General features: G+C 36.4%; 2 protein-coding genes and 1 pseudogene across 17 annotated transcripts in view; all 3 read right to left on the bottom strand.

Moving 5' to 3' along the window:
• Positions 1–254: 254 nt before the first annotated feature.
• On the bottom strand, positions 255–10,100 carry LOC105034245 (probable ATP synthase 24 kDa subunit, mitochondrial). Its single transcript, XM_073251530.1, has 7 exons — positions 9,942–10,100; positions 8,660–8,762; positions 5,423–5,567; positions 3,030–3,140; positions 1,712–1,858; positions 1,123–1,245; positions 255–559 (listed from the first exon to the last, which is right to left on the bottom strand). Exons 1-7 carry the CDS (start codon positions 9,978–9,980, stop codon positions 496–498), a joined length of 732 nt encoding a protein of 243 aa, XP_073107631.1. The 5' UTR covers positions 9,981–10,100; the 3' UTR covers positions 255–495.
• A 3,141-nt stretch (positions 10,101–13,241) lies between these two features.
• On the bottom strand, positions 13,242–24,867 carry LOC140855816 (uncharacterized; annotated as a pseudogene).
• Positions 24,399–25,025, bottom strand: part of LOC105034244 (protein COFACTOR ASSEMBLY OF COMPLEX C SUBUNIT B CCB4, chloroplastic) — a 73,431-nt gene continuing 72,804 nt past the window's right edge. For 10 of the 16 annotated variants that reach the window (XR_002163587.3, XR_012138460.1, XR_003799033.2 and 7 more), the window contains one exon: positions 24,399–25,022. The gene's annotated coding sequence lies outside the window, so the exon portion shown is untranslated. The remainder of the gene's footprint in view (positions 25,023–25,025) is intronic. The other 6 variants (XR_012138461.1, XR_012138471.1, XR_012138468.1 and 3 more) reach the window with 1 other exon arrangement.

Here is a 25,025-nt window from a genome sequence, read left to right as displayed (position 1 = left end):
ATAGGAAATGATTATTAGGCAACACCAAGCAATGGAAGGTATGTCTTTGAAGCAGTGTGGGATATGAAAGCTCGAATCGCATCGTGCCAATGTATTTTATTGATCTCCCCTTGGCTAACAATTCAAACCTCATCATGCCACCTGCTTTCTAGTGGCAGAAGAAAAACGCCTGCTTGCCAACAGTACAATGAATCTCGGATGTCCATCGGGTACTTGACCAGGATGTAGCTGATATGGCGAGACATACTGAAATGTGCAAGCAACACTCCATAAATCCAAAATATAATTAAGAAATAAACTGAAAACCAAACTCTAGTGCCCATAGGTATGACTGGCGGCTTATTTGGCTGTTGTTTTATTACAAAATCAAAGAAAGCCCGCTAAGCAGCATTTCTTCAATATTGCTGCTAGCAACGCACTTCTTAGAAAATATGGGGGAAGACAGAGAAAAGGGACAAAGCCCTCAAGGTTTTGATCATAAAAGACATAAAAATCTCAGAGGAAGTTCCGTATGTCCAGTGATTTCACGTCTACCATCTGCTCATCCTTGAATTCCTCCCTGTCGATATCGATTATAAGAAAAAGAGCAAGGTAGATGCATAAAACACAAATGTAAAGCAAGTTATACTAGCTGAATTCATTGTCACAAATCCAGTTAAATATATAATTTTGCACTTAATTCATACATTTTAATAGTCAGAATGTATCAAAAGGATGTAGTCCATCAGTGCATGTCCTACCAGACATTTCTATCTGGTCTAGTCAAACATGCAGGCCTCCCAATTGACCTAAAGCATCTAGCTAGACCTAGATAATATAAAGCACAAGCAAGCTCGCATATTTGTCTGAATGAACTTTGAAGTACAAATATATTTACTTGCATTCAGATTTAAAATTAAGCTGATGCAGAGAGCAAACTAATAAATGCTCCAATAGCCAATGCAATGAAGTCTTTGATGGCTGTCTACGAGTTTGGGCTGAAAAGGTCTCAACAGCAAGAACCTCACATGCCGAATTTTTTGGTTTATACACCAAAATGCATCATATGCATAGGTCATCCTTTTCCCAAGATCCTTTAATGCAGAGAAACAATATTTCTATTAAGATCATAAATATACAAACCTCTTCAACTGGGTCTCCATTGCCTCCAGAGCATCCTTCTTTAGCTCCTGCAATTGCTCTTTGGCAATTTTCAGTTCCAGCTCTTCCGCATACTTGGGAAGATCTTCCTTTTTAATGCCAAGCCTAATTCGAAGTTTCATAAACAGAAATTAAGAACGTTAAAAGTCACAACAAAAAGCTTTCTGGGAACTGTAAACAGGGAAAACAAGAGCAGGTGAGAGTCAATAAAATAAGAATTGTGTGATGCCTCCTACATCAGCAGATGTCAACAGTTTATGACCCTAGAATATGAGTGCTAAAATTTGTAAAGCTATAATTCATTGGTGATGTAACCAGAGAGTGGTTATAATATAGATAACATGATGAAAGCAATTTCTAAGTATATTATGTTCAAATAAGACAGTTCTTTAATGTCCTTGGTCAGCATCCATGCAAGTGCAAACAAATAACTGATATACCTGATAAGAAAAGTGGCGTCTACAATACAGACAAAAGCAATTACAAGCATCAAACAAGGAAGAGCGCAAATTTCTCATGAAAGAGTGGAACAACATCATTGCTGTGCCAGAAGATATCATGCATTACATACTTTTTGTTGATCTTGTCAAACTCAGCTAAAAGAAGACCCATGTTCTTCTTGTCAGACCTCATAAGTGCCTTCTTGATCTCTTTCTCAACCTTCTCTAATGCTTCCATCATCATAGCCTCAGCACCTAGGTCATCAGTGAGGCCACTCCTGAAAAAAAAAAAAGGAACTATATAAGGTCCCAATAATAAGAAAAGATGGTAGATTTCTCACAGAAGCATTTAAATATAATTTCATCCCTATATATTTTTGAAGCTCACTAACAAAAAATTCATAGCATTGGGTCTGATGAAATAGAAAAGATCAAGAAATGCAGAGAAATATACAAAGAGGGGTACATAAATTTTGTTTGATCACTTTACAAACCTGTGTATTATGTTCTCCTCTAATATATCAAAAATAAATTAACTGAAATAAAATTTAAGCCATTGGATGAGTGGAATCTAGTTATTATATTAGTAACTATAAGTAGACAATTCAAAGATAAGATCATAGTTTTCTCAAGCACATTGCTCACACATTTCTACGACCTTCTCATGGCTAGACTACTTTGGATTTATCCCCTTATTACGAACCAACATTCAAGTATATCTGATTTTAAAAGTGATACAGACACAAAGTTACTGTGGAAAGAAGACAAGATTGGATATCATTGGGCTTTAGAAAAAATAAATCTCGCTTATTAAGGTTCATATGAAACATTATAAATGAGACTATTTGATCCTTTATTGCCGAGTTTTGTCACAATGAAAGCCTGAATGCCTTTTTGTTACCAAGGAAATCATATTCATTCATATAATACTATCTTCTTAAAAACCATTTTGAGCAAGGCTACACAATATCAAACCATTACCGTGACAACTAACTCGTGATTGCATGCAGATGCTACTTTTTGCAGGGATGATGCTTTCCCATGATACCAATTGCAATCTGCTAGCTAATGAATGTCCTAGCCTCTACATATTTTTTCTATCTTCAAATTTTCTACCTTGCTAAAAATTAAGTACTAGACAAATCAAATTACACTTCTTAATAATTTAAGAAGCCAATTCTTAACCAAGAAAAGAGAGAATTAAACATTACTTCCCTGATGAACAGCTTGTTTTAACTGGTTTATGTGGAAGAAGACATACATCACACAAGGATATTGAAAAAAGTGGTAACATTTAGTTAATGCATCCATCACTCATACCAATACATGGAAAAATAGTTAACCAACTTCAGAAAAAAGGGTATGATATGCATATGGAGAGTCCAGCAAATTAAGTAGAAATCAATCAAAATAAACAACGAGATTCAAGAAGCAAAAAGCACTACATACTTGATTCGTATCTCTTGTAGCGTCAACAAGTATGTCCGAGCATCAGGAATGCCCTGTGTTTGTTGTTCAATGGTGTATTTAATTCGTTGGGATTCTGAGAACAAATCTGCTCTGCATAAAGACCAGATTATAAAAAACTAATCTTTCAAACTTGAAATCAGATGACAATAAACCTATTCTGTGAAAACGGTACAAAAAAAAGAAAAAAAGAAATCAGATAGTAATGGCATGCAACAGTGCCAAAATCAACTAATGAACTACTACCCTCGAAAGGATAAAGCTGACACACCGGCTGGGAACCTAACAATCTCCTGAAATTTCATGCAATAAGGAACATCAATGAAAAGCGTCAGCCTTTTCTCAGTCTAGACAACAAAGTTGATATCTTACTTCAACAATCCAAATTCCAGTTTCTATCAAAGAAAGTTTATTCCTTCGCACCCGCAAATGGACTGAAACCAACAGACCAAATGGTTTCAACTAGTCTAGAACATGGTATGCCAAACCAACCCCAAACCGGACAGTTCAGCCCATACCGAACCGAACTGATGTTGATCCAGGATGGTCTGGTCATGCACATTGGTTGGGCCATTAAACCATCCCCCACAACTTCAAGATCCATGGATCGAATCGAATCAAATAAAAGGATTCAACAGTTGAATTGATTAGATTCGATCAATTGGGATGAAATAAAAGGATATGGACCCATTCCTTCTCACATTCTGCCTATGACCAATGCTTTCAAAATCCCATCAACATGAGGCTTCTTGTGCTCCGCCACATGAAGACCCTTCGAAACCCTAGCCGATGAGCCCCAATCAATAAGTTGAGCCCACCGCCCCTCTCTCTCTTTCCTTTTCTCCCTCTATCCTCTCTTTGACAGCTGCCAACCCCATTCGCCCACCCTTCTCTCTCTCTCCCTCCCCGCCCCCTCCCTCTCCCTCTTTTTCTCTCTCTCCTCCCTCCCCCCCTCCCTCTCCAACTCTCCCTGTTTCGATACGTCCCGAAACAGTACAGTACGAGCATCCTACAAATCGTACCATGCCGAACCAGTCAACGGCCAATACACCTTCTGGTATAGGTTCAGCAAATCTTGGTCTAGACTAACAAAAATCTCAAACCTGACAGCTCCGGATATAAGTATGAGCTGCTAAAAATGTGTCTAGGTGGTACTTTGTTCAAATCTACTCCAGACAAACTTCTTGGTGTTTTTGTAATGGACAGCAGAACTACAGCTGAAATCATTGATTTGTGAAAAGTATTAGGATGAGGATGAAGGAGCATCAAGGAGATATGATTAGATATAGAAAATGAAACCTCCATGAAGGAACTAATTCATTCAACACAGCCCATAAGTCACAAAAAGTTGATAACTCATATAATCATAATCATACATCCATAAACAACTTATAACAATGTTTTCTAATCACAAGAGGACTCTCGACTTACCTATAATGAAGATAAGACTTCAACCGACAAAATTTGTCTCAACTTAGGATTCCTAGAGAGCCTAAACCGTCTATATGCTAACAAACTACAATCCTTATATATATTTAACTAAAAACAACCAATCCTTAGCCTTCTAAAAAATAAACAAGAGAAAGATAAAAATCTATACATTTTCTGTATTATAACAGCAAGCTAGCCAGTAACAACAATAGACAGAGGTTGCCAAGAGAATTTTTGTTTCATAAGATCAAAAGTACCCTTCATAAAAGAATTTTTTGTTAAATGTAATGTAAGTACGAATTCCACAAAACAAAATTTACAAAAGGGAGCACTCTATTTTCTTTCTAGTGTAGGCAAAACATATCATAAATTGACTAACAATATTTGATAAGATCATAGAAGACAGATCTAATTGTCAGATGCAAGTTTTTTGATAACATTAACCTATTGTTATATTCTTTCTAAGTAAATTTTCAGTATTGAGATTTCTTATGAAGCAGTCAAGTGACAACAGCAACAACTCTGAAAGAAATTGTTTCACTGTTCAATCATTTTTTTTTCTGCATATGTTATTTTATAAAAGAGACGACCATTATTAGTTAATATTACAGTGATAGCTAATGTCATAGTTAAATGATGGCCATAACTATTTTAACCGGCATATGATCCTGGTCTTCTCTTACAATCAAAATTCCATGGTCAAATACCAAGCAACAGGTTCCAATATAGAAAACCAGAGAAAGTAATTCTAAATATTGCCTGATTAGATGAACCATATAGAGACCTTCTATCCACCTCTCTAAAAGTTGAAGCAAGAGCAATACTGAGGCACTTCAACAAGTAAAGGAAATACAAATAGAGCAAGGAGAGTCCACAAGATGCCAGAATATTGATAATTAAGCTTCATCAACTAATAACTCTTCGGAAGCAAAATAAACTCTTACTTTTCCCTAATAGTCTTCATAACCTTTGCATACTGAGCCACTGCTGCCGGATCATCAGGATCAATTGTGATCTTTTCCTTTCGCAGTATCCCAAGGGCTGTCTCAAACTTGTTCTTTACCTCATAGAAGATGTTCTTCAGCATCTCTACCAGTAGAAAAATATTAGCAATCGTCAGTAATTAAATACATAAAGATGACTAACTACTTAAATACAATTTATGAATATCTAGTTTTCAATACAGAGCTTGAAAGCACCAATCACAACTTAATAACAGCAATCAGTTGTACCATATATAACTTTGAGTGTGCATATATTTCATTACAATAATCAATCAGAAGAGGAGATACAGAAAGACTTGCACCAGATTTCTCTCTAGTAAGAGTTCCCTTGACATGATCAAGAATGAGTGCGAAATCAATGAGATGACTGCAAATTTGTTGATGAGACTCAAGTTTCTTTAAATTTGATTGGTTACTGAAATGAAAAGAAAATAACAACTAAAAACTTACAAGAACTCCATCATGTGCTAAATCAAAGAAAATTCTATAAAACAAAGGTGAGGAACAGAATTTTCATTTCTCACCTAGTTAATCATCCTTTTACTTATGGATTGAAAATAGCTTACATATTTGTGGCATAGTTAACCATCCTTTTACTCTAGTTAAATTTAAAATATTAATAACTCCTGTCACATTTCACTCGTCATAAAACAATTAAGAAGAAGAAAAGGAGAAAAAGAACTGATGGCATTGAAAAGGGAGAAACCATAATCAAAGACTTCTATATGACATATATAAAGAAAGTGAGGAAGAACAAGAGAAGGAAAGAACACAAGAAAAGGATATGAGGCACCATGTCTATCCATGTTCAAAGAAAAGGGGCAAGCCCTCTCCCAGCATTGGACAAGGATTTGATGCTTCTAGGGGGATGGTTCTCTCTAACAAAATTAATAACATTGTTGTAGTAATTAATTCAAATATGTTGACTTTCATTTTCTTAATTGAACGAAAGATGACATTTGAATATTCTTTATAATATTATAATAAATAATAAGAAATTTTTGAACAAAAATATGCAATAACTTATGCTGATGAAGGAATATGTTGATGATACTAACTGGTTTTCAATCATTTAACCCATGAAAAAAAGAAGATTGCACAAATTTACATGGGCCGTTGTAATAAACCAAGAGAACCCATTTATAAATATTTGCTTAGAAAATTAATAAAATTAAAGTGGCACTCAACTCCTCTGCAAAATTGAATAACCAGAAGGGAAGATAAAAGAGTTTGAGAAGGATCCAAGCTACATTGAGAATTGAGATAGTGAGAGAGGGGTGTGGAAGAGTTGACTTGATAAAAGAATATAAACAGCTTCTATATCTCCGAGTTCCCAAAAAAAATTAGAATAGAAAAAATAAAAATAAGAAACTTGGAATGGTTTTAATAGGGAGTTCGTGAAGAAAGAATCATAAATCATTGGTTCGGTCCTCTAGCCTCCATACAAATTAGAATATTATTTCCCATACAAATTCAGAAAGAATTTTAATCATTCATCTCCATCTCCTAGTTTCCATATGAATCAGACATACTCATATTGTCATCCTCATTCCTATAAGAGACATACATGGTGGTGCCGATAGTTACCATAAAACTAACCCATGTGAGGCCATGGCTTCAAAAAACCTCAAGATACCACGAAATGCAGCAAAAAATACCATATAGAAAGTGGGGCTTGTAGGATTTTCTTTCCAAACTTCATGGGGGCTAAGCAATGTAAGCAGAATTGCCGAGCATTTTTGAGACAAGTCTTTGGCTTACAAATTTTTCAGAATTTTCTTTTTTTTTTTGGATGGGGGGCATGGCCCCCCAACACAAATGTGGCTCAGCCCCTGCCATCTCACATCAATTAGGGTCAGTAGTCAACATTTGTTCTTAATATTTACGTTAAGTATATTACGCCTTAAGAACTTGTGCAGCATCCAATGCACTTAACATACAAATACTTGAGAATACACTGGGTTACTTGATCGTAGAAACTGATATTCCATTAGTTAATGCACAAATGGTTACTATTAGCGTTCACTATACCGCCCCATACTAGACGGTATGGGGCATACCGCATACTGTACTGAATAGGTACACCGAACAGCTCTGTACTAACATAAACATACCGTACTATACCACATATCCACACTATAGTGAGATTTTACCGATACGGGGTTTGGTACCGAAACAACGAACCTTGGTTCCTATACTAAATAGTGTATGTACCTATGTTGACATACTTAACCACATATGAAATAAACCATTTAGTAACTTGACATACAACTAAATGAACTTTATATAAACATATAAAACCATATAAGTAAACTATGTAATGGCATGATCAATAGAAAGAATTAGGTTTCTCACAAGCTGCAATGGGAACACCAGCATGAACAATATTTAATGGATGAAATAACAAAATTCATTTGGATGTTGATTGTAAGCAGCAAAAGTAAATGGGGCTACAGGAAGCAATAGGTGTTGTTGGGGAATTTTGCAACCCCATCATTTAGGAATTCTTGCTGAGGTTGTTTCCACCTAGGCCACAACTAAGGCCTGAAAGCCTATGCAACTGGAAGAATCACCATGGTGACAGTAGTATTGACAAGAACATTCAACACAATAGCAAGTAGGAGCCATTAATTAAATAAAATCCAGTCACCATGAACATCCTAGTAAAGACGCATCATTATGGCATGCAAAATAGCATCCAAAAATGGACAATAAACACCTGTAGTAAAAGGAGAATAAACATTGAGACACTTTGACCAGTTTTCTTTTAACAAGCAGGTTTGTCACAGCCATGATAGAATATTAGAAAGGCACTCCTACTCAAAAGCCATGGGGCACCATCTAAAAGAACCTATTGAACAATATTACAACCCTCTCTCATGACCTCCTCAAAATGCATATAAAGTACTAGATAATAGTTACCTCCTTAAAATGCTTGTCAAGAAAACAAAAGTCTTTAAACAAAGCCAGGATCTTCATTAGATTTTTAAATCATAATTGTCTGAACACCTAGTCATTGTAGAAATCTAATCAATCAATGTAAAGAAACAGAAAGCTTGAACGATTTTATAAATTTCTACAAAATGTAATTAAAAGATTTGAAACATAACAAAAGTCTATCTTTTAATCAGCCTTTCATATAAAATCAATAAAAGAATACCCATTTAATCTGCTTACCATCTCCTTTAAGGGGAGGTAGCTTGGACGGAGCAGCTTCTTTGGCATAGGAGCGTACTGATACAGCATGTTCATGAGGCAGAATAACTTGAGAAGCATACAACTGCAACATCACAAATGTCAGGAAGATATAACCATAGACAGTGAGGTGGGAACAAAATAATCCTAATTTATCCCTATTTTGTCCAAGGAAATCTTAGCAACTCATTCCAAATCAAACTAAACAGTCAGCAAGAAAATAAATACATAAAAACTAATGACTCAAACAAATTGTTGCATCCCTAGAAATCTCACAACAGGATTGTTAAAACAAAAGTACAGAAAAATGAAGTTTTAACAAAAACAGCCTACTCATAAACAGTACAGAGGTTGAAGGTAAACAACAAGAACCAAGTAGAAACTACTTCTAGCAGAATATCTGCAAATAAATCAAACAAACAGTAGACACATCAAAAGAAAATTCTCACAACAAGCGACAGGGTAGCATCAAAGTACTGACCGAACTCAAATGCAACAAGGTGTCAACCTAAGAAAATGCATTCCGAAATTGAGAGATTTCTCACTATTGTCAGCTTTAACCTGGTGCTTTTGGTTACCATTTTGAGAATAAAAATGTCAACCTAACAAATCGCTGTGACTCTTGAAAGTTGAGACTATTCCACTCAAGATTGAAACATGTGATATCGGTTCATCCAAAAGGACCAAGTAGTTGTCTTTCACCGACCAATAGAACTATTGCTACACACATGAAGATCAAATCACAACACACATAAATTAGGGGGGAAAAAAAAAGCAATTTTATGGCATCCAATTACAGTCAGAATTCATATAAAAACCAACATTTCAGGCGCAGCATGGGGAAAAAAAAAAAAAAAAACAGGAATCCTGGACCAAAAGGGAAAACCAAGAACCAGAAAACATTCATTAAAATTTCCATCATTTCCTATCCTAAAAGGAAACTCTCTTCCAGTAGAGCAATACGATTCAATGAAAAAAAAAACCCAAAAAAAAATGAAAAACAAGTGAGGGCTTTGATTTCCAGAATCATGGAAAGGAAATGCAGAACCCTAGACAAACTCTCCAGAAGAACAATCTTGGATAAATACTGATTTATTGTAAAATAATCGAGAAGAGATCAGAAACAACAACGCGAATCGAGAAACCTTGTGGAGACATCATCGCAGATCGCGAAAGATCCGTCCTCATCAGATCCCGCGATGTTTAGCTGGCGATTACCGTTTTGTTCGGAGATCGAGAGAGAGAGAGAGAGAGGGATGGGTACCTGTCGGGATCGAGAGAGGAAGCGAGAAGCCAACGCCATGGCCGCCGGAGCTCCGGGACTGTTCCTCGCTGTCGTCTTCTTCGATCGCTCGCTTTACGCCGTCTCGTTTTCACAAAGCTATGATGCCATGCGACCTTCGCTTTTTTATAGCCGTAGGATCCACTTGGCGTTTACCAAACCCGGGTCCAAATAGGTTGGAGATCTGGACGCCGTCTGGAGTCGAGTCAGGGCTCGCTTTCAGGTGGGAATAAAGCTCTGGCAAAATGACGGCCGTTACTGTGATTTCAGCCCTCAAGGCCGTTTTTTGAGGATAAAAATTTATCTAAAAATTTATATTTTTTTAAATAAATATTTTTTAAATAATATTTAGATAAAAAATAAGTTATTTATATTTTTTATATATTAAAAAATAATTTAAAAATTTATTATTCATGTTTGTTTACAGTTTTTTAAATAAGTTGCTAAGGTCTATCCATATTTTTTATAATATATTTTATTATATAAATATTATTATATATATTAATATAATATAATATATTATATTATATTATTTTATTTTATTTTACTATTATATATTATTACATTATTATTATCATATATTATTTTAATATCTCATAATATATATTATATAATAGTATTATATATATAACAATATAGTATAATATATTGTATTAGTATATACTATTATATATAAAATATATTTTATTAGTATAGTATGATAAAAATATTATTATGTATAATAATATAATATAATATTATATTATATTATATTATGATATTATAACATATTATAATATATTAATATCTAACAATATATTATATTATTATATATTATTATATTGTTATTATTATAATATATCATATTATATCGTATTATACCATATTATATTATATTATATTATTAGATTAAAGATATATTAGGAATGAATTAAAGAGGTTATTTTCTGATTGATGGAAAAATGATTTAGCTATCTTCAAGTGGATAAGATTTTCTCTCATTTCATGGATAAATACTATCTTTAAGAAAATAATTTATCCATCTTGAAAAGTATCAGAACATAAATAAATTAGTCAATAAAAAAGTTAATCAATTTTTTCATAATATTTATCTACAAAAGAATAGATCCTAAAAATATTTGTTTGTGAACAACATACCGACTATTATTAGTTTTCACCGTTATAATGTGGGACAACAAATAATTCTTTCTATGATTTTTAAAGTACTAGTTTATTTAATAGTAAAAATATTGACAACAGCCATCAAACATCTTATATAATGGTTATTTTTTTATTAAAATAATGGTCAAATAATTATCTTTATTCAAAATTTTATTATTAATTATAAATAACAAAATAAAAGGCCTCTAAAACCAGCATGATAATTCTACAATGCTTGTTATTTTTGATTTTGCTTCAAATCAAGCTAGTCTAGTTTGAACTTCCATGAGAATCAAAATATAGTGTTGTATTGTGAATGCATGCAACTAAATTTAAAAAATGGAGTCTTTGATTGAAGGATGATTCGCCGTTATATGATCTTTTTTCTGATGAATGATTTCATGGCAGCAAAAATTACATAAAAATTCTATGCTGATATTGCTTTCATTCAACAAGAAATGTCGATCGTGACTTTTTTCACCTTCATCGGATAACTTTAATCCCCCATTCAGTTCAATGGAATGGCACTGTTTAAGCATCATGTGGTGGTCCTTCCATAACTAATGAGTGTTAGCTTTTCCCTTCAAGATATTGGAATATTGATCATGCAATTAGTGATGGCAATTGAATCAGATTAGACCAGATACAGATCAGGTTAGATAAAAGATAGATCAAAATGCTGTCACTTCGAACCTAACTTATCTATTGAATGCAAAAATCCAGATCGGAATTTGACTATTTTGTTAAATAGATAATTTCACTCGATCTCCAGTAACTCGAATCAAGCTATACAGATTAAACAGTTAAACATTGCCACTTCTTAGCCAATCTCTTCTCCCAACCTCCTTCCACCTGTACAACGTCGCTAGCCCATTATCTTCTTAGCCAACTCCAATGTCCCCACCAGTCAAAACATTGGCTCTTTTCCTAACAGCTGCTTCATTCAAGTTGGGAAACGGTCAATACATTGCATTTTGGTTCGACAATTGGTATTCCAACTTAGCTTTTAAGGACAACTTCCCATCTCTCTTCTTTGAGACTGTGAGAACAGACATTTCGATTACTGACTTCTTAATGCACCGATCAAAGGTCTTTGTTCAAAAATAATATGGTGCCTCTCAGATAATCTTATTTGCAGAAGATGATAAAATTGAATAGTCTTGGAGTCTCAAGGGCATTTAAATGGATAGAGATGCATGCCTTTTCTTCACCCACGGTGGAGTTATTTCAAAATTCACTTGGCTTAATTGGAAGCTGCAGTCTTCAACTGGCTAATGTTCAATAATAGATTATTTACTGCTGACAATCTCAAGAAAAGAAAACTTCCCTTCTCTTGAGCATTGCCGGTTGTGTGGGGAAGATGAGGAGACTGCACAACACCTATTCCTAACCTGCTCTTTCTCAAGTGACTTTGGAGCTCTTTCAATGATAAATTGGAATTGCTACAGCTTCGTCCATCTTTTGATCTTCTCTGGGGACCTTAGCAACTCAAACTACCAAAGATGTGTTCCCCCCTTCATATGGAATAGCTTCATCTCCTCGACTTGGTGATGTCTCTAGAAGGAAAGAAATCAATGCATTTTCCATTTAAGGGCCAAGAACACCTCCTAGCTGAAGCAACGATGCATAGACCAATTGAAAAGCTGGATTCTAACTGATCCCACCAGTAGATTGTCCTAACTGCAAAGCCTGCTAGACATGCTAGACAGTTGAGTGACTAAGACAGTGATTAGACAGAGCAACCTCTCATCCAGTTAGCGCATCTGATGTGATTAATTTCATCAATAGTGGCCAAAGCTCTGTAAGGAGAAAGATTTTGTAGGTCTAGCATCCAATGAGGCCTTGTTTAAAATTGGTTTGTACGATCTCCTAGAGGATTAAAATGAGCAACACGGAGCAAGAAATTTATCCTTTGCTATCCGGTAAAGTCTGACTCCTGTGCATCTCTTCTTGGTCTGGTCGTGCTCCCCTGTTCCATCTTTTCTGCTCCCGGCCTTGTTATATTCTCAGACTTGCTGAGCTTCTCTCAGCTATATCCTCCTGCAATTAGCTTATGTAAATACTATTTCTCTATCAACAATGACAGGTGGCAGTCCCTGCCTCCTTTTCCATAAAAAAAAACCAGCCTTCACACCAAGATCTTCAACCCCTCCTCTTCCTTGGCCATTGCCAAGGCAACGCGTCTCCAACCTCGTCTCCGCCCTCTTCAAGTGCTACCTCTGCCTCTTCCACCCCACTTGTCTCATAGCGACAGAGGCCTGCCAACAAAGCCCACATCATCTTCAATTAATGACTACCTCCACTATGAGATTGCCCCACTTCTTGGACCCCTACGACACTGACACCTGTGCTGACGGTCGTGTCGCGTTGGCCATGGCAGCAAAGGGGCTCATTTGGGACCTCACCGCCACCATGCCATGGATTGTTCAGTTCCTTGCAATGACATGAGGATTGTGGGATGGTGCCTGCAGAGTACGTAGGTGCATACAATGGTTTTACTTTTACATGGTACTTGGAAACATTAGGGGGTGTTTGCCGGACACCAGTGAGAGATGCTGGATACCAAGTAAGACACTACAATTCCATCTTTATCGATGATCTCTAAGTTGCACATGTACTTATGGATGGTGGAACGATAACTATACATTGTGGATAGCGCTGGCAACGAGGATGAGATGACACTCATATTGAGGATAAGAACTGGAAGGGGAAGTGGCAGGTGGTATTCAAGATGGTGATGTTAGGGAGGGTACGGAAAGACGAGGAGGTTAGATGAAAGAAGTGGGGGAGAAGTAGTGAGATTTTTCTCTGCAGACTTATCCCATGATATCCGAACAGAAACAGGATCAGTATCCAAAAAATATCATAAAATACTATACATATATTAAAATATTTATTAAAAAAATAATTATATAATATTTATTTAAATTATTCAAATATTTTTGAGATTTATTTATTTCTTTTTTTTAGTATTTTAACAGGCACATTTATCCATCTTTTGATGGACATCTCCGAAACATGCACAGCATGTTGCCGTACTTTTTAAGTATCACAGAGAATCTGTTTTTGAATATGCCACTCCATTCAATCGGGCGGAGAGGTAAGGTGGCCTAAAATTTTGTATGGTGGATGTAATTCAAACATCGGTGTCCACAAAAAAAAAAATATATATAATTTAATATTTTTATTGGTAGGTCAGATTTATTAAAACAATCCAATATAAATACATCCATGAAAATCAAAAAAAAAAAATCCCGTAACTTAAAACAAATATCTATCACAACCATTCACAAAGTAATCCCAATAAGATTGGCTATATATATATCACTATCCAGTTTGCAGCATTTCTATAAACATACAATTTAGCCTTCAAAATAAGCTTGCATTGGAATGTTTTTCCCCCAATAACCACAAATTGATTCAAGAATTCATAAATATTCCGTTGTCAACATACCTCTTAGAAGATTGCACTTAAGACTTATAAGTCAAATACTGAAAATAACTATATGTCCAAATATAGACTTATATTTTTACCAAAAAAAATATAGACTAATTATTTTTTTTTTTCGTCATACTCCATCAAAAGATCATAGATAATTCGTATGGCACTTGTAACTCAAGGACCAATAAATAACTTATGTCCATTTTGGTACCAGTTAACAAATGTAATTTAATATTTCTCAACAACAATAACAATAAGTGCAAATCAAAACCCTACAAAAATTGACATGCCAAATTTTTAAGAGCCTGCTGTGCAACATAAATTGAGTTCTATGAACTCTGGATTTAGATGCACTTTGCAGTATCATTGAATTTTCATAGTTTCTATGATGCGGGACAATCCTAAAGAAGAGAGAAAAAAAAATCAATCCTAATGATCAAGCTCTCTTCTGTTCATCAACAACAAATCACGTCCAGCCAGGAGCTCATTATTCCCAGGACAGACAGTATAGTTGCCTATACTCTGCTCAGGAAGCGTGATTGATTGATGCGCGACTAAAGCGAGATCAATCTAAATGATACAGATAAATGCCATTCGAGAGATCAGTAAATAACTAGTAATAGAGAATTTCATAAACAGATAGTAGAAATTAAACATGCTCACAAGTAAATACAAAAAGAAATAAGAATGGAACGAGAGAAAATAAAACATTAAACCCGTGAGAAAATCCAAGAAGATGATAAGAATCTGGATCGTGGTAGTTAAGAAACTACTCTGATTAGGACTCTTAATCTTTTAACCAAATAGATCCATCGATAAAGAACTAGGTCTTTACCAACATCGGATTAAAAAAAAATCAAAGATCAACTGTTAAGGAACGAAGGTCCTTGACAGCATATGATCTGTAGAATAAGAAATCACTCCTTCTCTCAGCACAATAGATGAAAATTCTGGAGGAGACAGATCTTCTCTTGACGGAATAGGCTTGCATGGGTAGATGGTGGAGTCGATCAGAGTCGCAGCAATACTGGATCTTAAGTAGGAGTAAGATAGAAAGTGGGCCTCACACCCTCCCCTTGTGGGGTGATTTTGGGTCTCACACCCTCTCCCTCTCGGAGTGATTGACACAAGTATTTATGAAGTTTGTAAAATCATTCATTGTCTTCTTCATGGAAGATACAAGGATTATATAGGACTCTAAAGGTCCTGTTTGTTTAGGAATCTCTTATCTTTTACAAGGAAGAAATCAACCCTCCACAAAAAAATAAAGCATTATAATCTACCATGGGAAAGAAATCAGCCTTCAACAAAATAAGTAAGTAGCCAAGAACTCTTAAGAAATTCTAAGGAAGAAATGAAACTCTATGTGGGTGCTTGATGCTTGACACAATTTGGCATGAGCACGGCACATGCTGGCATGCATATTTTTTCTCTTGGCATGTGAAGAGTGGTGGCTCTAAAGGTGACGTGGACAGATCCAAGTATGGCCCTATGGACCCAAAGCTAAATGCATTAAAAATTTATTGACTGAAAATAAATAACTGAAGTAAAATCAATCTAATGAGGCTTCTTCAATCCAAATCGAACTTAAATCATATTGTCGATTTTTGATGGCTCTGGTGTCTGCACCAATTCTCCCGAGATGGGAAAAATTCGACCCTGTCGAGTGTGGATCGATTCCACTCTGATGACGCTCAAGTAGATCAGGATCAATGCATTGCAGCTCTTCTCGAGTGATCCAGGTATCTTCATACTCCGATCGACCTCGCCATCTGACCAGATATCGTTGATAGCTTCGACTCCGGGTAGAAAGGATCTGCTCATCCAAAATTCTCTCAATCTGATCGTGTTTTGCTGATATTTTGGCTGGTGGATACTCAGGGATAGGTTCGCTCTCAAAGGTTGGTTCAGGCTCAAATGACTCACTAGGTATCCGAGTTGGTTTTTTATAGGCGACAAGATCTGTAATGTTAAAAGTAGAGCTAATCCCAAAATCAGAAGGTAGGTCCACAACATACGCATTTGATCCAATTTTCTTTATGATCTTAAACGGACCTGCTCCTCGGACATGTAACTTCTTCACGGTTCCGGGGGAAAACTGTTCAGGCCTCAATCGAACCATCACATAGTCTTCCTCTGCAAACTCTTGAACACGTCGATGAGAATCTGTATTTTGTTTATAAACTTTATTGCTCATACTAATTTTTTTACTGATCTTTTTATGTAGACTCTTGACATGCTGTGCAAATGACTCTGCAGATTCGAAAATCCTAGCATGCATGGGTAGTGGGATGAGGTCTATTGGTTTTCTAGATTGATATCCATGAACTACTTCAAAAGGACTCATGCAATGGACCTATTAACAGAGCTATTATATGCAAATTCGGCTTGGGGCAGCAAAAGATCCCAGTTACCCATATGTTCCCCAATCAAGCAATGCAAAAGATTTTCAAGACTCCTATTAACTACTTCAGTCTGACCGTCTGTTTGCGGATGATAGGCAGAAGAAAACTTTAGTTTTGTGCCTAAAAGGTGCCATAGGATTTTTCAAAAGTAGCTCATAAATCTAACATCCCTTTCAGAAACAATGGTTTTAGGCAAACCATGTAGTCTAACAATCTCATCAAAGTATATCCTTGTAACTTTCGACGCATCAGACGTTTGGCAACAGGGCAAGAAATGTGCCATTTTTGAAAATCTATCTACAACCACTAGAATAGAATCATGCTTCCTAACTGTCCTAGGTAATCCCAAAACAAAATCCATACTAACATCTTGCCAAGGACAGTCTGGTATAGGTAAGGATGTATATAAGCCAGTATTTTATTTTCTCTGCTTGGCCACGACACATGTTCTACATTGGGTAACAATTCGGACGACATCTCTTTTCAAGCTTGGCCAAAAGAACTGGGCTTCTACCAACTCTATAGTTTTATTCCTACCAAAGTGTCCAGCTAATCCTCCAGCATGTAATTCCTAAACTAAAAAATCTCTTAAAGATGTACGGGGGATACACAGCCTAGTTTCTCTAAATAGGTAACCATCCTGAAGGGTATATTCACTATATTCTCTAGATGGCCCCTTACGTAAAGCGGTAAGTATGTCACCAAAATCTGGACACTCATAATTTTCTTTAACCTTATCAAAACCAACAACTTCTATACTAACGATGGACAGCAAAGTATGACGACGACTCAGAGCATCAGCAGCACGATTCTCTACACCTACACGGTGTTTCAAAACAAAAGTATAGGCTTGTAAAAACTCGACCCACCTACCGTGTCCATGATTCAATTTTTTTTGAGAATTCAAGAATCTAAGGGCCTCATGGTCAGAGTACAAAATAAATTATTGCGGTAGTAGGTAATGCCTCCAATATCTTAAAGCTTGAATTACCGCATAAAACTCCTTATCATAGGTAGAATACTTGAGTTTAGAATCGTTAAGTTTCTCGTTAAAGTATGCTACCGGATGACCTTCTTGACTAAGGACACCACCAATCCCAACTCCTGATGCATCGCACGCTACTTCAAAAATCTTAGAAAAATCAGGGAGACGTAAGATTTGGGCATGAGTCATCTTGTCTTTAATGTCTAGAAAGGTTATATTGGCTGCCCTAGTCCATTCAAATTTTTCCTTTCTAATGCAGTCAGTAATGGGAGCGACTATGGTGCTAAACCCTTTTATGAACCTACGATAAAAGGTTGCTAATCCATGAAAACTCTGTACGTCATGCACACTCTTGGCCACCGGCCACTCAACCATTGCTCTAATCTTTTCAGGATCAGCAGATACACCATTGGGGGTAACAACAAAACCTAAAAAGATGATATGGTCTGTCATAAAAGTACTTAGCATACAAGCTTTCTGTTTTAAGAACTTGACACACTCTTTGGAGGTGATCTAAATGGTCTTCCCTAGTTCGACTATAGATCAAAATGTCATCAAAATATACGACTACAAATACTCCTATAAATGGTCGTAGTACTGGGTCATCAACCTCATGAAAGTACTAGGAGAATTAGATAATCTAAATGGCATCACCATCCACTCATATAAATCATTTTTTATCTTGAAAGCAGTTTTTCACTCACCTCCCGGTCTAATCCTTACTTGATGGTAACCACTCTTAAGATCGATCTTAGAAAAGATAGTGGATCTGGCCATCATATCTAACATGTCATCTAACCTAGGGATGGAAAAGCGGTACTTAATGATGATCTTGTTAATGGCACGGCTATCTATGCACATCCTCCATGTACCATCCTTCTTTGGAGTCAGTAGTGCAGGAACTGCGCAAGGACTCAAACTCTCACTCACAAATCTTTTTTTTATCAGCTCTCCAACTTATCTTTGTAGCTCGGCATGCTCATTAGGATTCAACCTATAGTGGGGCAAGTTGGGTAGGGTAGATCTAGGAACTAAATCAATGGCATGTTGAATGTTCCTCATAGGCGGTAAGTAATCTGAAAGATCCTCAAGAAAGACGTCATGAAACTCACTAAGAAGGCTAGCTACTTCCTTAGGATAATCCACCTTAGAATCCTCACGAACTTCTCTAGCAACAAGCATCCAAACTGGTGATCCTTCACTCATGGTCGTCTCTAATTCTTTAGCACCTATCAGATTGAGGTTTTTCTTCTTGAGATTTTCTTTTGGTCCATCGCCTATCTTTCTATTAGTAGCCTTAGGTGGGAAAGAATTAATCGTGATCTTCTTATCCTGATGATTAAAGCTATAGGAGTTGGTACGGCCATAAATCATAACATCATTGTCGAATAGCCAAGGCCGACCTAATATGATACTTCCAACTTCCATGGGTAAAATATCGCACCACACATGATCCTGATAGGAATGAAGCTGGATGGGCACACGGCATCTAAATTTGATGGGAATAGAGGAGGAATCAATCCAAGACACATGGTATGGACTGGGATGATCTACAGGAGTTAATCCTAATCGCTTAACCGTGTCGGTGGAGATGGCGTTGATACAGCTACCGCTATCAATGATCACCTTACAAATTTTATCATCAAATTTTATGAAGGTATGAAAAATAGAGGTCCTACGTCAGTCTTCACTTTCCTTAGTTTGTGCTTGGACATACCTAATGACTCCAAGCCTAAGGTCTGACTCAGGTGTGGCATAACCTAGGATGTCCTCAGTACTCTCAAATTGCTCAGCTAAATCTGGATCAGCTTCATAAACTTTCTCTTCAATATTTTCTAGAGTTTCTCCTTCTAATTCTTCTACGAATAATGATCGGTTGGGGCATTGTGCAGCAAAGTGACCGTAACCATAGCACTTGAAGCAATGAGATCGAAAACTACTTCCTTTTGATAACTCTCCTATAGCTCCTTTTCCTTTATCTTCTTTTCTCCCAATAGGATTTGTAAGTGGAGGTCCGTTACTAGGAGTTTGATTAATATTAGGTCTCGATCAAGAAGGGGTTACTCGGCTGGGTTCAGGACGACGGAGAGTCGAATATCTAGAAAATCTCTCAAAGTCTAAGACAAGTTGATAAGCTTATTCCAACGTTGTTACCTCTCACAGAAAGAGCTCACACTGAATATCCTCTCGTAATCTAGCTCTAAATCTAGATAAGGTAACAACCCTATGTTCGGCTACTCCACATCTCATGAGATATTCATCAAATCTCGTGATATACTCGGTGACTGATCTATTCCCTTGAGTAAGCCTCTACCATTGATCTAAAAGTCTTTGTTGGTAAGAGGTGGGGAGGTACTTCTCTCTGAGTTTTTCTTTCATCTCATCTCAGGTTTCTATCGGATCTTGTCTTCTCTGATTGAGAAGACGCTCAACACTTTTCTAATAAAGTCAAGCTTGCTTCACCAATTTCATCCTAGCAAACCTAACTCTCCTTGCTTCAGACATTTCGTACCATCCAAAATAGTGGTCCATACCTAATTCCCAATCTAGGTACTCTCTCGGATCTAGACAACCATCAAAACTTGGGGCTTCGACTTTCACATTCCTAAGAATATGCTCATCTTGATCGAACTGGTTATGGTGCGGGCGTGCCCCTATAGGTCGATCAAGTTCTAGATTCTTACCTCTTTGTCCTATAGGTAGTCGGAGAGACTCAAGTTCAGGTTGTTTCTGCCTAGCTTCTTCTAATACCACTATTCTCTCATCCATGGCTTTTATAAAATTTTTCATGTCATCAAACTTTTCAGTCAGAGCATTAATGATGGTTGCTATATTGGGATCCATATTGGTGTTGGGTGGGGAAGTAGAATGTTGGTACCCGATACCTGATCTAGTGGTCATGCAACTCTAAGATGCAGAAATAAGGTGCAATAAAAATTAAAATGCTTGAAAGTAAAGTACGAAATTTAGAGTGTAAAAATTTAACTTGCGGAAATTTAAATTGCTGAATTTAAACTAAAGCCCTAATCAACCAGCTCTGATACCAAATTGATGCGGGACAACCCTAAAGAAGAGAGAAAAAAAAATCAATCCTAATGATCAAGCTCTCTTTTGTTCATCAACAACAAATCACGTCCAGCCAGGGGCTCATTATTCCTATGACAGATAGTATAGTTGCCTATACTCTGCTCAGGAGACGTGATTGATTGATACGAGACTAAAGCGAGATCAATCTAAATGATACAGATGAATGTCATTCGAGAGATCAGTAAACAACTAGTAATAGAGAATTTCATAAACAGAGAGCAGAAATTAAACATGCTCACGAGTAAATGCAAAAAGAAATAAGAATGGAACGAGAGAAAATAAAACATTAAACCCGTGAGAAAATCCAAGAAGATGATAAGAATCCAGATCGTGGTAGTTAAGAAACTACTCTGATTAGGGCTCTTAATCTTTTAACCAAACAGATCCATTGATAAAGACTAGGTCTTTACCAACATCAGATTAAAAAAAATCAAAGATCAACTGTTAAGGAACGAAGGTCCTTGACAGCATATGATCTGTAGAATAAGAAATCACTCCTCTCAGCACGACAGATGAAAATTCTGGAGGAGACAAATCTTCTCTTGACGGAATAGGCTTGCGTGGATAGATGGTGGAGTCGATCAGAGTCGCAAGGATACTGGATCTTAAGTAGAAGGAGTAGGATAGAAAGTGGGCCTCACACCCTCCCCTTGTGGGGCGATTTTGGGTCTCACACCCTCTCCCTCTCGGAGCGATTGACACAAGTATTTGTGGAGTTTGTAAAATCATTCATTATCTTCTTCATGGAAGATACAAGGATTTATATAGGACTCTAAGGGTCCTGTTTGTTTAGGAATCTCTTATCTTTTACAAGGAAGAAATCAACCCTCCACAAAAAAGTAAAGCATTATAATCTACCATGGGAAAGAAATCAGTCTTCAATAAAATAAGTAGCCAAGAACTCTTAAGGAATTCTAAGAAAGAAATAGAACTCCATGTGGGTGCTTGATGCTTGACACAACTTGGCATGAGCACGGCACATGCTGCCATGCATATTTTTTCTCTTGGCATGTGGAGAGTGGTGGTTCTAAAGGTGACGTGGACAGATCCAAGTATGGCCCTATGGACCCAAAGCTAAATGCATTAAAAATTTATTGACTGAAAATAAATAACTGAAGTAGAATCAATCTAATGAAATTTCTTCGATCCAAATCGAACTTAAATCATGTTGCCAATTTTTGATGGCTCTAGTGTTTGCACCATTCTATATGCTTGAGGATGCTAGATGGTGCCCTTGTGATCCATACGAGGCTCCATGGAAAATTTTGGATGCACAACCATGCTTGCGACAGATGAAATACAAAATGCAAATTGGCCAACCCAACATCATCTCTTTAACCTAAATATATTTTAGCCATTATAGGTCTGTTTGGATGGCACAAGATTTTGTTGGAAAGATGAGATCTTGGCTGGAATTTTGTTTCAGCGACACGTAAATAGGTGTTTCTGAGAAATAGGGAGAACAAACCAATTGATGTTTTTTTTTTTTCCTTGTATAATTGTTTTACCTGGTTCTTTCATCTCCTTTGAATGCAAAATGTCCCTCAAAAACCCTAATCATGTAAAATAGCAGGTGACAACGTCCAAAAATCTCTAGCATATGCTGTGCACATGAGAGGCACTTGGTTGTGAAGTGGACGTTACTCAGAGAAGAGGAAAATCAGTAATGAATATCACATTTGATCACGTCATTGACTCGAGGGATGATTACAGAATAGATACTTATATCTTCATGAATTTTTATAAATATCTAATGGGTGGCTTTGATCACCCTAACATATGCAATGTGAAAAATGTGGATCTACGATTCCAAAATTTGAAACTCGTACGACATCTATCAAATGGTTAGAGAGAGAGAGAGAAAAGAAAACTACCATCTTACTATATGAAATTTTCCCTTTTATTGAACATTCTTGCAGATATTACTAGACGAATGAATTTTTTTCACACACAATTCTGCAACTCATTTATCCCTTTCACAAGTGAAAAACACATAACCACTAGTACGAAATTACAGTTATGCCCCTTAATATTTTCAAAATAGTATATACAATCAAGGATGGTCCATTAACTTTAGACAGAATTTAAGTAATATTTGCGCAAATGAATTTAATTTGGCTCAAAGCCATTAGGAAACCAGATTCTGGCGCCCAAAAAAAGTGAAGCGTCATGGCGAAAACTTTTGCTTTGTTGAGATGTTAGCAGAATTTAAACTAAATAACATGTTAAGTAGATGAAGGGCACTATTTAATGGTAAATACTATTTTATGGTGGGAAACTTCAATCCAACGACAAGCCTTTTTTTTCCGCCTACCATACCTTCCAACTGAACGATGTTGAATTATTTTCCTACACTGTTCTTTAGGCGGTCATAGATCAACTTGACCTCGAAGAGAGCCATCCATTTCATTCTATAGATAATATTTTCTATCACAATCTTAAAGGACTGCACACGAAATATGTTGGTAGAAATGCCACTAAAAGAACTGACATATTGGCAAGGGGCTAAGGCAAAGATAAATAGGCTGACCTTTTAAAGAGTAGGACCACTCTTGCGGTGTGGCTACCTGCATTAGACTACAGCTCAGGATTTTAGGTTGGCCAAACACACAAACGAAAACAACTCCGGAAAGGAGCAATTGTTCAAACTCCAATGCAGGACTCGCTACTTTCAACTCTTTGCAGATATCTGATATACTCCAGCAACATAGCCATCCAACTTCAACCTATTCTTTGACTACATACAGACATTTCATACCTCCTAGTTCTGCTAAAGAGACACCAGAAAATATAGAAGTACTCAAAAATATCTACTTGAAAAATTTACATGACATGGCCGTGACACTTGGGATTTTAATGTCAGATAACTGTCCCTCATGTTTCTTTCTTTCTTTTTTCTTTCTTGTTAACATGTAAAATGATGTCAAAGAAGGGGATGCTAATGCGCAACCTATAATTTGCCAGGAGAGATAAGGAGTGCTGCGCCAATGTGAAGAAATGGATATGGATGAGGCAAACACTTTTATCATGCAGAAGTATACCCATGTCCAGGTTACCACCTCAAAGGCAGGCAATCAAAGAAATCTTTTTCAGGAAACAGATGTGTTACTTAGTCATAGGTTGACTTTGATGTGGAACTTAGTTACAGCACAAAGATGTGATATTAAAAAAAAAAAATCTTTTCATCCTAGCTCTAACATTTAAATAAATATCAAGATAATTTGCAAGAAAATATCCAGAAATCGAGAATTAGTAGGACTACATAAACATCAGACTGATGTATACAGTGGGAGAGAAGCTTATGATACAATTTTGTGAACCCTTCAGATGTACATCCCTTTCAGTCAACTTATTCTGATATGTCAAGATGGAGAAAAATATAAAGTTATTCAAAAATAATCAATATTTATGCATCCTTCAATTAGAGCCACGTTTGTGTCTAATTTATCTATTCTTGCTATACACAAACAGACCGTGCCTCACCTAAGCGTCCGCTAGTATGAGGAAACAACTCAAGTGAGAGAAAGAGTATATATAAATTAAAGTGCACTTAAAACATCACTCCAAAACTTTAAAAATTAGCAAATGAGTCAAAAGCATTGATCCAAATGGCTTGAGGAGGTAAGATAGGAGACTACCATCCACTTGGCCTTTATCGGATCCTTTTGCAAAACTTGAGCCCGAAGACAGGAATACCTAACTACACGTATCATGACTGCAGCATCCTTCAAGTTCATCCTTCCATGATTGACTTGAGCAAGAAAGATCAATTTTTGCCAAAGACACCAAGAATTCACAAGCAACAAACTTATCAACCACAAATAATAGTCGGAGATCCGCAACTTCCATGACTCTCAAGAAAATCCATGTCGAAAACTTTTGATGGCTGAGACAATCATCCTGCATTTCATCAAACGGTCTCTCTCCAGTAAGCATCCCCTAGAGAAAGTATCCATAGTCATATACATCCATAGAAGTGGATACACGACCACCAGCCTCGTACTCTG

This window comes from Elaeis guineensis, chromosome 1 (assembly GCF_000442705.2).
Source record: "Elaeis guineensis isolate ETL-2024a chromosome 1, EG11, whole genome shotgun sequence".
Classification (NCBI taxonomy): domain Eukaryota; kingdom Viridiplantae; phylum Streptophyta; class Magnoliopsida; order Arecales; family Arecaceae; genus Elaeis; species Elaeis guineensis.
Note: the sequence above shows the minus strand (reverse complement) of the source record. Positions and strands in the feature narration are given on the sequence as shown.